Below are 14,474 nucleotides of genomic sequence, written 5' to 3' on the forward strand. Positions count from 1 at the left end.
CATTAGATAAGTGGTTATTGCCAATTTCCATTTCAATGTGCAGATTGGCAGTTTATAAACAGTTTACCTTGAAAACGAAGACGCTGTTTCGTCGTAGCTCATTTCTACATTGGAATAAACAAAAATAAATCGTTGCTTATGTTTCAAGCAACAAACACTAACAAAGGGTGAAATGCAAATTAGAATCACAAACAGTAAAAGATATTCCAGTGAATTTAAGTCATTTAACCGCAATTTTATCAAAAACGATTTCATATAAAAAAGAGCGAAGTGAGTAAATCAACCCAGACGAACCTCAATACTTTATCAACTTGTAAAGCGTTGGAATATTTTCAACAGCTGATTTCCAAAACGAAAACAATTTATTCGCAGAAGAAGAAACAAAACACGAGGGGACGTCTACTAGACTCAAATTATAGGTCAAACAAGAAATTTGATATTTGAGTAAAGTTTACATTACAAGCAGAAATGTGAAAATTGACATGTTGGGGAAATTTTAGGTCAAATTTGCCATGTTGTGACAAAGTAAAGAGAATTTATAACGATGAAATCTTCACCACACTGGTGAACTATATTCAGTTTCTGCAACAGGGAATATAGGATATAATTAAATAATATATTTTGTAAAGTCTACAATACTATAAGTCTCTCTCTTGTGTATTAATGATTCAGTTTCTGCAGTAGGAATACGTGACTTGATTCTTTTTAGTTGTCGTAGACGTTGTAGTCTGTTACAACAATAAGCATCAGTTGGTGTTTTTTGACTTTGATAAATGACAGATGACATCTTATAACGAGACAAGAAAAGATTTGTGAAGTTTGAAGTAGTATGCTGAGGGTTTATGTTATGATGTAGACTTACGTTTACATGTAAAGCCATATGGCGAACCAATGTTGCAAGATTCTTGTCCGATATAATCCTCGGAGTAAGGTTAGAATTCATTAATATTTCTTTCAATTCATCTTTGATATTTAAACAAACGATGTTGGTTTGGTTATCCAGCGGTTTGATAACAATTTCCACAAAGTTAAACTGACCCTACAAAATCAATCCATGAAAACATTCAACAAAACGTACATGATCCACACATTTGCGAGACCGGAGGAAACAACATTCTCAGATAAGTTTGAAGAGAGGAAAAGTTTGATAATTAGACAAAGTTCGCCAGGCGAAAAAATACAAAGAAAGAAATTATGACGTGTATTTCGAAATCAGGTAGTCCACTATACATAAATATATACTGTAAAAAATATTTACTCCAACCCTTTGTCCCTAGGAATGATAACTCCCCCCCCCCTACGCTTACGACCAACATCAGTAGAAAACGTCAACAAATTTCTACCTTTATGACTCCCATCTTGTATTCTGTTTTTGAATCATTATAAACAATGGTTACATTATCATTTCCTATGTGAAGTTTCTTTGAATGACAATTTGGATCTTTTTCTTTGTTTGGCATCAACGTTGCAATATGAAACATCACTAACAAAAACATCATTGTGTTACAAATATTTTACAAATGCCTGAGTTCCCAAACAATTCTTTATGCTCTCTACACGTCTTTATTTTCTCTTACACATCTTTACCCTTCTTCTACACTTCGTTACCCTCTCCTACACATCATTACCATCTACAACACATCTTTACCCTCTCTTACACTTCTTTACCCTCTCCTACCAATCTTTACCATCTACAACACATCTTTACCCTTTCCTATACTCCTTTACCCTCTCCTAACACCTGTCTACCCTTCATGCATTACATAATACTGAAAGGTGTTACATTTCTACCTACCCATCAAACTTTAACAATTAAACTCATCACGTGACCGACATATCTTGAGCACGTGACCTACATATCTTGAGCACGTGACCAACATACCTTGAGCTAACTCACTCCTCCAACAATATGCATATTCTCCATCAACGCCATTCCTTTCCAGTCCCCCAGTATAAACATCACAAACAGAGCAGTCACGAAGTCTGACTAGCTCCCCAAGACCTGACAGGAACTCCATGTATCTCGATGACCCATATTGATTACGAAGGATAGCTACTTCGTCATTTTCTTGATATTCAGCTACATAAATGACGGCTATCTTGTGTGTATCGTAAGGCATGATACGATCAAGATTCTTGACAGCGCGATGGAAGAACTAAAAACACAACGCCATAAGAAAAACATAATTTACTGGCCATGATGAGACGAAAGGAGTGTAATCAGTCGTGAAATAGAAGTACATGTAACAATAAGGTCGTAAGCAACTCTCTAGCCGCCGAAGACGAACACCAACTGACCTCTTGTTCAGGTATTGCATGTGGAGTGTGATCCTTGCCAAACCACGACAAATGATATAATTGTAAGAAAATGAAGTTTGGACTCATTGCGTCATAAGTCATCGGAATATCTTCGTCATTGTTTTCGTGATTCATCGTCGCTGTATCGGAAAATGATCCATCGTAACTTCTGCGATTTAATTTTTTCTTAGGCAGTTGACTACCAGACATAGTCTGTCGTCTTAGTAAAACTGTTTGTTTTTTTCCATTGTCATTTTCGAAAAGCTTTGATATACCTACACAGGAGCAAAAACGTTCAATTAACATCATGAAAATGAAGGCAAACACATTTAATTAATTTCTTCCAACCTCGTTTTCCTTTAACGCTTTCCTCGACATCAACATAGGAGGAAGATCGATTTAACATACCAATGTCAACCGTGGCGCTTTTGTTCGTCTTAACGTGAAAGTTTCTTGTAGGGACTTTATCTCCAGTAAAGCCAAACAATGGACTAAAACTTCGCTTTATATTCTGTGATGAATTGCAAGCTGAAGTTTGAGATGTTGGGGAGTTTGGCAGAGAGTGAAAACTCCTGGTAGATTCATTTTCTTCGCAGTTTGATGTATTGAGAACACAAGATGTTGGTGATGAAGTTGTGACATCTTCAGAAGTTGTACCATCTACAGAAGTTGATTCATCTTTATCAAAATCGTGAGAATTACTTGAAATCAGTGGAGAATTATTTTGTAAGGTGTCTTCTTGAAGATCTGACGTCGTATCTGAAAAAGAAATTTTATGTATTCCTTCCTTTCTTCCTTCCTTTAGCATAAACACTTACCTGAGTTCACAAGAGTTTCCTCAAAGCTATCACTGTCCTGAAATTGTTGAAAAACGAAAGACATTCAAAAAAAAGACATTATTTCGACACGAGCTCATCACGTGAACATACAGAATCTTCGTTCAAATATTTCTTATCTTGTTGAAGAAATTTCTTCAAGGGACTTGCATCCAATGGAGATTTCCCAACGACAGGCTTAAAGAAATGAACATTTATGGGAGTTTTTACACAAAAAGATAAAAAGAGAGAATCAAAATAGAAAAAAAAAGTTGACTACCTTTTCAAATACAGGTGATTGGGACAAATCTTCGCATTCCACTAAAAATGAAAAATTGAAAAGACGAGTTTTAGAAGAGATGAAGGGAAGCAGAGTTAGAAAAAGCAAAGAATAGGGTAGATATGAAAGGATATGGAAGGGGAGAACATACTTTCAGGTGGATTTTCGTGAAGTGCGTCATCGATAGAATCTTTAACTCCATCAAGACCCTATATAAACATCAAAATTGCAATCGTAGCACAGTAAAATATTATTCATTACTGAGCATGCGTACCATAAAGGCACTTGGTCCATCCCTCGGACTATGACTAAGATACCGTGTTCGTTTAACGAAAGAACCAATGTTATTATCATTCTCAGGTCCTCCATCCTGGCTAAAGGACACTTTCCTTCCAGTATTTTTATCTAAATAAATATTTTAAGTGATCAATGTGACAAAGGTCCCCCATCGTCCCAATGAAACCCTCGTTGTACCACAATCATATTATGATTAATAAATATTCAACCGTAAGATTCTTTACCAACGACTTCATCTTCAGCGTTCATTTTGGTCGTATTTTGAACTTCGTCATCTTTTACAAGATCTACGATAAGTGTATCGCTGTCAGCACTTTTACTGAGTAATCCTGTGGTTGATGCTAAAACTTCTTTTGATTTTTCTTCTCTCACTTCTGCCCATAAATCATCTGAATCAGACAAAAAACACATTGAATTAAAACAAATATTTCGCTCGTCATTTCCATAAAATTTCTTCCTCACCAAAAAATTCTTTCGGAATCAAACTATCGTAAATCTCCGGTGACGTCAACTCAACCTGAGATCGCGAACCTCCGCCGACAAAAATGTCGCTAGATGTTGGACGATTCTGCAACCTTAGTACCCAGGACGTATTTCCACTTGGCCGTCGAATAAAGAGCTCGGCCCAGCCCTGACACAAACAACTTGAACTATCTTTAGAACAAAACGATGAGCCCGCATGATAAATGTTCTGCGGTCTTTCCAAATTTTCCGTTTGATTTGATTTGTTATCATCAGTCAACACCGTATTTATATTATTTAGCCGGGGGGAAGCCTCCTTACATAATGAACTTTCACTAGAACAGTGTACGCATGACATGTTGCTAGGTGACCACTTGCTCACAGTCACGGTAACAAGAGCATTGCCTAGTAACCAACTTCGCGACGTTCCATTGGCTAGGAGATTATCAATAACAGCAGTCCTCTTGGGCTGGGAGAGCTCGGAGGAGAATGTATATTTTGCCATCATATCAATGGCGATCTCGACCATTTCGGCACTCAATCTGCTGGTACCAACGTCATTGGATAACAGTGAAATATTAGATGAAGTAGGGACACTAGGGTACGATAATGGGGTATTGTGGGATTGAACAGTAAGTCTAAGACTCTGTGGGAAAAAAGCAAATAAAGAGAGTACAATTATCGTCCATGATGGCTGTTGATGAGAGCAATGTCTACCTTTGTTATAAATGATACAAATTGCTTCCTCAATAACAAAGGACAATTAGTAAACCACGATGAAATAACATTATGAGCCAAAGTAACAGTGTATTGCGAGTATCTGATAAAAACATTAAAAAAATAATGAAAATAACACGATAGTTTAAAATGGATCACTATCACAAACCTTGTGGAATCAATAAAATGAAGACAAACACCAAAGACTTGTTTTAACTGAACAGACGTAAAGTTTGCGTATAAATGACGAAGATTTGATAAAGCTAGAAAGAAACACGAAATAAATAGGAAAATTCCTCGTTTAACAGTATGAAAACAATGCTCAATGATGACCATTGATTGTCTGATACCTGATAAGAATTCCAAAAGTGGTAAAGCCACTTGAGGTGTTGGTGAAAGTTTCGTAAATTTTTCCAAATAAGTTGGTAATAACCTATAAATAGTAAAATTTATGTAATTTCAGTGCATTAAAATTATTATCCCTCGATGATCCATAATGTACTCATACTTTGCCATAACCGACGGCATCTCCAACATACACAAAGTAAGACAGGAGACGCATAAAGCTGCTGAATATGAAACCAAACCAATCTCCATAGTGTGCATGAGACAAAACTTTAATAAAAGTGAAAACTTTAATTGAGAATAACTGCGATATAAGTGAGATCAAAATACAAAAATCAATGAGTTATTTACAAAGTAAACTTTCTGTTTCAATAAACAAAAACATACAGGGTATATATAATAAAACTGCAATGCAATAGCTTACAGAGCGGTAATTATCGAAACAAACCATTGCATATGCATTTTTATACTTCTGGGACCGGTTGCACAAACCTGGATAGCGTTATCCATTGGATAGCACAATTTTTCAAACTTGTAAAAAAGGTGTTTATATTTTCTTATGACAAAGAAATTTTGTAATCTTCGAAACAATATCTTATTTCAGTTCGAATCTTGTATTTTTTTGATTTTTAAAACGTTTTATAAAAGTTTAAAAAAACTTGCAAATCAATGGATAACGCTATCCAGGCTTCGTGCAACCAGCCTTAGGATTTTTAAAATACATTTTAATTCCACGATCAAACAATCTTTGATAAACATTAACTTACTTGTTCTTCTGCACCAATATAAGAATGATATGTAGACAATTGCGTGAGTACCTAAACAATCCATTACTTCATTTAAGACAAAAAATTTCTAATGAAATCTCGGGAAATAACAGACCGGAAATATTTTCGTATACAAGTGAGGTCGACGCATTTCGTGTGGAACACGAAATAATCCCGTAAGAAAATCGTAGTTTGAAACCTGGTAAAAAGATACAAAGAACAAAAGTGCTCAAATTAAATTTCTGCAATAAAGACAAAAAACATTTCAATATCCTACCATTTTTGAAAGAACGGTGCAAAGAGAACCAAGATATTGTTTTCCAGAAAGAATCAGATTTTTATCTTCAAGGGTCTGTGGAATGGTTGTCAGGACAACATCAAGGACCTCCCACTCCAGTTCCTGTCATATACAAGACGTCCAGTGACAGTACCATGACATGAAATATTGATAATAAACTGCATACCTGTTGTAGACACTTTAAAATAACTTTCATCGCTGAACTGAATGGGAGAACTACGAGAGTCGTGATTTCAGATGAACTAAATAAAGAAAAATAAACTGATGCATTCAACATTTGTGGAGGCATAAAAATAGACAATGATGGATTTCTATGATCACTTGGGGAAATATACATATAGACAATGATGGATTCCTATGATCACTAAGGGAGGTATACATATAGACAATGATGGATATCTATGATCACTAAGGGAGGTATACATATAGACAATGATGGATTTCTATGATCACTAGGGGAAATAGAAAGATAATTTCGATGTCTACAAAACATACTAACCTTTCATTACAGATAAAGTAAGAGCTAAACTTTATCTTTTCATCCTTATTCTTGATTCCCAAACGTCGATAACTGTCCGCGCGTAGACTTAGGAAACATTTTAAAATCTAAAAAAAACCAACTTCAATAATAAAACGACAACTTATCGATACAGATGACGTCATAACGTCAATGTCACGTGTCCTACTTCTAGTCTTATCTCGGCTGCAATATACGTTCTGTAACCATGGTTATAATGTGCATTGATGTGAGAGACGAGAATTTCAAACATTCTCTCAGCATGTTCTGAAGGTTTGCGAAATAATTTTATCTATAGAAAAAAGACGAACATTTCATTTTAAGAGAAAATTTAAGACTTGATGAAGAATTTTGTACCTTGAACAAACGAACTAACGCCAAAACGACTTCCTTGATGTCACTCAACGACGTATCATCCTGCATTACACTGATGTTGTGACTGTCATATATTTGGGTAACTTGACGTTTCAAGGGATCAACTGGGGATAATGCAACCTATAACAAGGATCTAATTAAAAATAAGGAAAGCTGCAAACATAGACCATAGAAGTAATGTCACTTCGTTTACTTTTTCAATAATATTCAAAACATCAGCAACTTTCGGAGAATCTGAGCTTTCGACAACATCGACAAGGAGTTCAACGGCGCGAATACGAACAGATAAATGGGGATCTTCGGCGATTTTATCCAAAAATGGCAAGACTGAATTTTCCAAGATTTCTTCCTAAATCATCAATGTTTAAACAAACTATTAAGTAAATGGTTTGAACCAGGGTATCGTTACATATTTGTAGATGTACATAATCCAGGTTAGTAACAACTGCAGGTAAGGATGTCGAAACGTCAGAGTCAAACACCAACATCAACACCGACAGTCCTTCTCAGGACTTTACTAACTTGGAAGATCTAAATCTAAAAACATAAAACATAAACCAATTGTCCTTCTCCATTCACACACACTTTGTCTAGGAGGAGACTTCCCACACATACAAAACTCGTAGAAGGGGGAAAACTTCCCACACATACAAAACTCGTAGAAGGGGAAAACTTCCCACACATACAAAACTCGTAGAAGGGGGAAAACTTCCCACACATACAAACCTCGTAGAAGGGGGAAAACTTCCCACACATACAAACCTCGTAGAAGGGGGAAAACCTCCCACACATACAAACCTCGTAGAAGGGGGAAAACTTCCCACACCTACAAACAACATACAGGCGGAAAAACTTCCCACAGATACAAACCTCGTACAGGGGGGAAAACTTTCCCAGTATGTTTCCAAGGACTTCCAAAACTTTAAGTCGAATGGCGGGTCTTTCTTCGTCTCTGTTAAAATGTAAGTTCAGAGATCAAAAAAACAGAACAACTTGGGTTAATTGAATATTCAACATGTGATATTCAACCTACTTGAAATAGTTGTTCATTAAACCATGAATATTTTCAAACCACTTTTCACAATATGGATGAAGGGACTGGGCACGATAGGACACAAGGAGAATTACGGATGATTCCTAAAACACAACAAATCAATGTCAACTTATAAAGGTATATCATATCTTACATGACGTATACCTACCGATCTACTTTTTGTACATTTAGCGACGATTTCAAACAATTTATCAGTTGATCCATTAAACTCGTGTCTTTCATAAAGTTCTTCAATATAAGAGAGAAGAAGATGAAAGCTTTCCGATACAACAGGTCCACACGATGAATTGTCCTGTGGAAGATGATACACGAGAAAATTTACCAAAAAAAGAACTAAGCGCAGATTAGAACATCATATTTTGTACCTCAACGAACTTTTGTAAAGCTGACGTGATTTCCAAAATGGATTGCCAAGCAACGTCATGTTGATGAAGACCATATTTTTTGACGAGTCTTTGCATTGACAATGTGACTTCACAAATGACGGTTTGTTGAGCACAAGATAAGACCTGAGAGAAATGTACAGGATAACATAGGAAAGATATGAGATATAGTGGATAACATAGGAAGAATATGGGATATAGAGGATAACATAGGAAAGATATGGGATATAGTGGATAACACAGGAAGAATATGGGATATAGAGGATAACATAGGGAAATATAAGACACAACAACGCGATAGAGCAGCGGGTTTTTCTGGCACACGTCACACCATTATTAAGACGATGAATGACGTAATAAAATCACGTGACAAGAGAACAAACCTTCAGAAAAGAAGGAAGAACAGCAACAGGTTTATGCATCAAACTTGTCACTCGTTTCGATCCCCATAAACACATTCCAATGAAAAATACAGCACCACGTAATAAAGAACACTTGCTCCAATTGTTGCTTGAAAATGAAAACATATTTATAACGATTATTTGCTTTAATATTTAATATCGAAAATCATTTACCTGTCCTCAAGGATGCAACACATTGTAAGAACTGCATTATGACCAAGATGGCCGCCAAGTAGATGACGCATTAACTGCAGTAATATCAAAAAATATCAAAAGCATTCACAAAACGTATTACATAGAGAATAAAAACAATGTTCTTATCTTACCCGCCAACTGGGTTCACAAATTGTTTGATATTTACGGTATTGCAGACAGCAACAAGAAATGAATAGAGAGCAGAAGATGGAAGAGAACTGTAGCGTACGATAGCGTCAAGAACTTCAAGACATTGCTGGCAAAGAAAAAGATTAAAATGTATGTGCGTAGTTAGATGAAATTTTAAAAATCAAATTGTATTCACCTCAAGCTCAGTTGTTTGATCAGTTGATGTACAAATGTGACATGTTTGTCTAAAAGATACTACACATTGAAAATGTTTTACAAAAGGAAATAGAAATATTTTATAATGAATGAAAACTAACTTTACTAAACCAGCGAGAATATCTTCATCCAAATAACTTGAATTATATCGAATGAAATTTCGAAGCAATGGCAGAAATAGGTCCAACCTTGTAAACAATATGGATAGAGATTAAATGGTGCACTGAGGAGTATATATGGATAGAGATTAAATGGTGCACTGAGGAGTATATATGGATAGAGATTAAATGGTGCACAGAGGAGTATATATGGATAGAGATTAAATGGTACACTGAGGAGTATATATGGATAGAGATTAAATGGTACACTGAGGAGTATATATGGATAGAGATTAAATGGTACACTGAGGAGTATATATGGATAGAGATTAAATGGTACACTGAGGAGTATATATGGATAGAGATTAAATGGTGCACTGAGGAGTATATATGGATAGAGAATAAATGGTGCACAGAGGAGTATATATGGATAGAGATCAAAATGGTGCACTGAGGAGTATATATGAATAGAGATCAAATGGTGCACAGAGGAGTATATATGGATAGAGATTTAATGGTGCACAGAGGAGTATATATGGATAGAGATTAAATGGTGCACTGAGGAGTATATATGGATAGAGATTAAATGGTGCACTGAGGAGTATATATGGATAGAGATTAAATGGTGCACTGAGGAGTATATATGGATAGAGATTAAATGGTGCACAGAGGAGTATATATGGATAGAGATTAAATGGTGCACTGAGGAGTATATATGGATAGATATTAAATGGTGCACTGAGGAGTATATATGGATAGAGATTAAATGGTGCACAGAGGAGTATATATGGATAGAGATTAAATGGTGCACTGAGGAGTATATATGGATAGAGTTTAGATAGTGAACAGGGGATGTAAGTGGATACCCAGGTAGAACATCTTGGATAAGATCTTGATGTAATCTTACAAGAAGTTGCCAGATAATGCGTGATTTTGCAAGATTTTGTGCATGATCTGTACAAGGGGATTTGAGTGGATAAAGATGAGATATATGGATAGAGGTTAGATAGTGAACGCAGATATATATGGATAAAGACTCAATAGTGAACGAAGGAATATTATATGTGTTGATATGCTTAACATGGGGGGGGAGAGGGGAGACTTGTTTGTAGTAACATGACAAACATGATTTCCAGCATTAGAGATACCTGGGATACACATAGGATCAATAGAGGATCAATAGAGGATCAATATAGGATAAAAAAACTTCTTTTATATAGTCATTTACTTACTTTTCGGCAAAGATAACAGCAGGCATAGTTGACAAGAGAAATGGCCCTGAAATACATGAAAAAAGATATTTATTAAGACAAAATGAACAATGTAATCAACTACAGGTGTATTCTTTACCAATCTTCTCTTCAAAGTATGTAATATCTTTGCCATCTAATGATAATGCTTTCAGAAAATGCAACCTTAAAATCAACCAATTTTTAATGAGAAACTTGGGCAATGGACTGCATAAGTAATGTTCACAGTCTTTTACCTTGGTGTCAGGTCTTCAGTAATGTTTTGATTTTCCATTACAGAGAAAAAATGAGCGCGCAATAACTTTAAATGATCATACTACAACAGAAGATTATCATCAACATATAACAGGTTCTCTGTGTAAACAAAAAATACTTGTAACAGACAATTTTGACAGACCTGACCAGTCACAAGTGCTGTAAGAAATTGCAATGTTACATGTCGAATATCCACGGTATTCTCCTCATTCAGTAAATCTTTTACAGCTTCCCACATTGATTGAACTCCACGCTATAATGTTTAAAAATATTGATATAAAAAATTTCTTTGACCTCATTCTCAAGGACATAAAGACCTTCCTAATAGGCTGCCACAAACAATAGGAGCAATCATAGAATACCCTATCACACACTTGTACCACCTGCAAGTCCTACCATAACCCTAACCCTAACCCTACCACACACTTGTACCACCTGCAAGTCCTACCATAACCCTAACCTAACCCTACCACACACTTGTACCACCTGCAAGTCCTACCATAACCCTAACCCTGACAGTCTGTGGCAAGGTATGCAATAATTGTACACAACATCTGATTAATATGAAATCTACCAATTTTCAAGATGAGACATACCGGCTCCAGTTGTTTGGCAGCCACGACCTCACAGAGTTCCTTCAGAATCCTGGCACGTGACGATCGAGTGTTGCCAGATTCTTGTGTCACTTCCTAAATGCAACAAATACTCATTATTAGTCAGTACAAAACGAAAGATCATGCAAACTAAAGCATTATTATTTCCTTTGCATCTTTACCTTACCTTCAGTAATTCATAACAATCAACGGGTTCCTCAATCACACTCGCTGGTGACTGAGGAGATGAAGTGTCGCTCGTCTCTCGTTTTAAGCCGAACAACTGCTTTATGCGGGAACGTATTTTATCAGGCGGGCGAGACATAGCTAGAGTCAATCACTTGCAACAATACTGCTGCTTTTATAACTTACAATACGGCTAAAACCTCAGATATTAAAGCGAAGAAGTAGCATTCTCAATGGACGATCTTCTCTGTCTCGAAGTGATCACGCGACTTCGATGATGATGACAACGGAAATTTGTAAAGTGTTTCCACTTTGTCCGAAGATCCCACCAACAAACTTCATAACTTGAGAATGGGTTTTGGAGATGTGTTCAAATTATTTTTCGGACAATCAGAGGACGCGAAAGGAGAAAAAGAAGAAAATGAAATGATCAAATCTTTGTAAGGGATTGTTGCTACAGAAGCAAATGAAGTTGTGTTTTAACAATCATTCTCTGGTTTTTCGTAGATCCCTTGCTGCATGTGAAAACTATCATAAAATATTGATCGAGTGTTACAGAAATAGTTGGGTCGGAGGATGTCATAGCGAGATGGAGAATTTTTGGAAATGTGTCAATGACCATAAGGTGAATATGTGAGATTTATTTCTGAGCATATAACAAATAATTGACCTATGTGTCATGTCAAATCTTGCATGTACTGATACATGTGGTAACTGGTGTTTATTTATGGGAAGTGTCCATTTAATAGAGGTACAGTAATAGCATAGCTTCAAGGATTAAAGAGCAATGTCTGCTTCCAAAGTGCCAGTAGCTAGAAGTTTGACCACAGTATGAAAACATACAGTAGTCTCACTCCACTGAGCAACTTGGTGCTGTATATTTTATTAGATTACTGGCTGCGGCTTGACTGCTAAAAAAGCAATTGGCTGGCTGCCACTTTGCTAATCACATGGGTAATAAGATATGCACTACACAAAAAATTTCTATGGAGTGCGACTACTCTTGAATTGTTTCTATACTGTGGTTTGACTGTACTATTATTGTAATTTCTGAGTTTAGTAAATAATTACATAAAATATGATGAATTTTTTGCAGATGAAACTTAAGGAAATAGCAAGAAATTACAGAAGAAATATTTCTACAAACGATGTAGAGCATAAAAATGTGGACAACATAGAAGAAAATGGATAGTAATATTGTAAAAATCTTTAACAATAACAGACAATTGAAAAACTGTTGTTAAATTTATTTATATATCTTTGGTCAAATGACCAACATCCTTACCACAAACAATTTTTCATTTAAAATATTTCTTATCAATACAAATATTAACAACATTTTACAGTTAGGTAGCCACGATGACAAGTTCGATCTTCCCAAAACCCAAAACTGTTCATTTCTTTATCAATTTTGAAAACTTCATTAAGTTTATCACTCAGTATCACTCACTTCCTGGAGCACATTGTGCAAAATTTCATAATTTTATGTGTCATAAAACATTGTATCAAATTTGTCAATATTTTAGAATATGACAATAGCACATACTAAGAAAAACAAAAAGAATGATAGCATAATGCTATAACCAACAACTACAAACAATAACGACCTTATCTAACAACATTTAAGAAAATTAGCCTTCTACTCCTCTTCCTTGTAAACGAAACAAGTCTACTCAAAAGCAGAGAGCCTTATACGCTACAAGTCCGGGCTTGTGACCGGTATGGCAGAGTTAAAAGGTGAAAGGTTTGTCATAGATTAATAAACTGAATATTCCTGCTCATTTTTGTTTGGAAGCATGTTGAACAGTTCGTTGTAACGAAGCATGTAACGTTGTAACGTTGATGGATAGGATTCGAAGTGAAGAGATTAGAGAAAGAGTTGGTGTTGAGTGTATCGAGAATTGGGTAAGGTGCCAGCGTTTGAGGTGGTTTGGGCATGTGGAAAGGAGGGAAGAAAGTGCTGAAATTCGTAGAACGTTGCATATGAATGTTGATGGAGTCCGCAAACGAGGTAGACCGAGAAAGAGATGGATGGATGCTGTGAACAGTGATATGAAGGCGATGGGTATAACGAGAGATATGGCGAGAGATAGAGACGTTTGGCGTAGAAAAGTTCATGGACCGGTCAACGCCCCTGGCGGGGATTAATACTGGCCGGTATACAAATGTTGTTTGTTTGCTTGTTGTTTGTTGCATGTTGAACAGTTCATACGGACAAAGCTCGAATTCTATATTAAATATCAGTAACATAATCCGGTGTTGATGTTAGACAATACATCATTGCCCTTCAGTGAAAGCACCCCCCTTTCCACTGGAAAAGAATGAATCTATTATCGATGCTAAACATAGATTGTTACAAGCATCCCGCTTGCCGATATGAATAAGTATAATCACAAGGTTAAATAGTCGGAATGTTATTAAACAAAAAGAATGATAGCACAACGCTATAACCAACAACTACAAACAATAACGACCTTATCTAACAACATTTGAGAAATTAACCTTTCACTCCTCTTCCTTGTAAACGAGACAAGTCTACTCAA

General features: G+C 35.9%; 1 protein-coding gene and 1 long non-coding RNA gene across 2 annotated transcripts; one reads left to right on the forward strand and one right to left on the reverse strand.

Annotated features, from left to right (window-relative positions):
* Positions 1-343: 343 nt before the first annotated feature.
* On the reverse strand, positions 344-12,183 carry LOC124447682 (tuberin-like). Its single transcript, XM_046998651.1, is given in 41 exon segments — positions 344-787; positions 863-1,039; positions 1,344-1,483; positions 1,883-2,156; positions 2,299-2,573; positions 2,647-3,057; positions 3,117-3,153; positions 3,228-3,311; positions 3,394-3,434; positions 3,545-3,602; positions 3,668-3,798; positions 3,900-4,079; positions 4,153-4,798; positions 4,870-4,972; positions 5,039-5,132; positions 5,220-5,302; positions 5,378-5,484; positions 5,982-6,032; positions 6,097-6,180; positions 6,259-6,381; positions 6,446-6,521; positions 6,779-6,885; positions 6,966-7,088; positions 7,154-7,291; positions 7,365-7,520; positions 8,042-8,123; positions 8,205-8,308; positions 8,374-8,517; positions 8,591-8,734; positions 8,992-9,118; positions 9,184-9,257; positions 9,336-9,355; positions 9,358-9,460; positions 9,530-9,578; positions 9,651-9,737; positions 10,880-10,925; positions 10,998-11,062; positions 11,134-11,213; positions 11,295-11,405; positions 11,749-11,841; positions 11,933-12,183. Coding segments are annotated over 41 exon segments (5,346 nt in total). The 5' UTR covers positions 12,071-12,183; the 3' UTR covers positions 344-607.
* A 379-nt stretch (positions 12,184-12,562) lies between these two features.
* LOC124447711 lies at positions 12,563-13,165 on the forward strand. Its single transcript, XR_006948808.1, has 2 exons — positions 12,563-12,682; positions 13,028-13,165. It is a non-coding gene; the product is annotated as an uncharacterized LOC124447711 (long non-coding RNA).
* The last annotated feature ends 1,309 nt before the right edge of the window (positions 13,166-14,474 follow it).

Source organism: Xenia sp. Carnegie-2017, unplaced genomic scaffold (genome assembly GCF_021976095.1).
Source record: "Xenia sp. Carnegie-2017 unplaced genomic scaffold, XeniaSp_v1 HiC_scaffold_23, whole genome shotgun sequence".
Classification (NCBI taxonomy): domain Eukaryota; kingdom Metazoa; phylum Cnidaria; class Anthozoa; order Malacalcyonacea; family Xeniidae; genus Xenia; species Xenia sp. Carnegie-2017.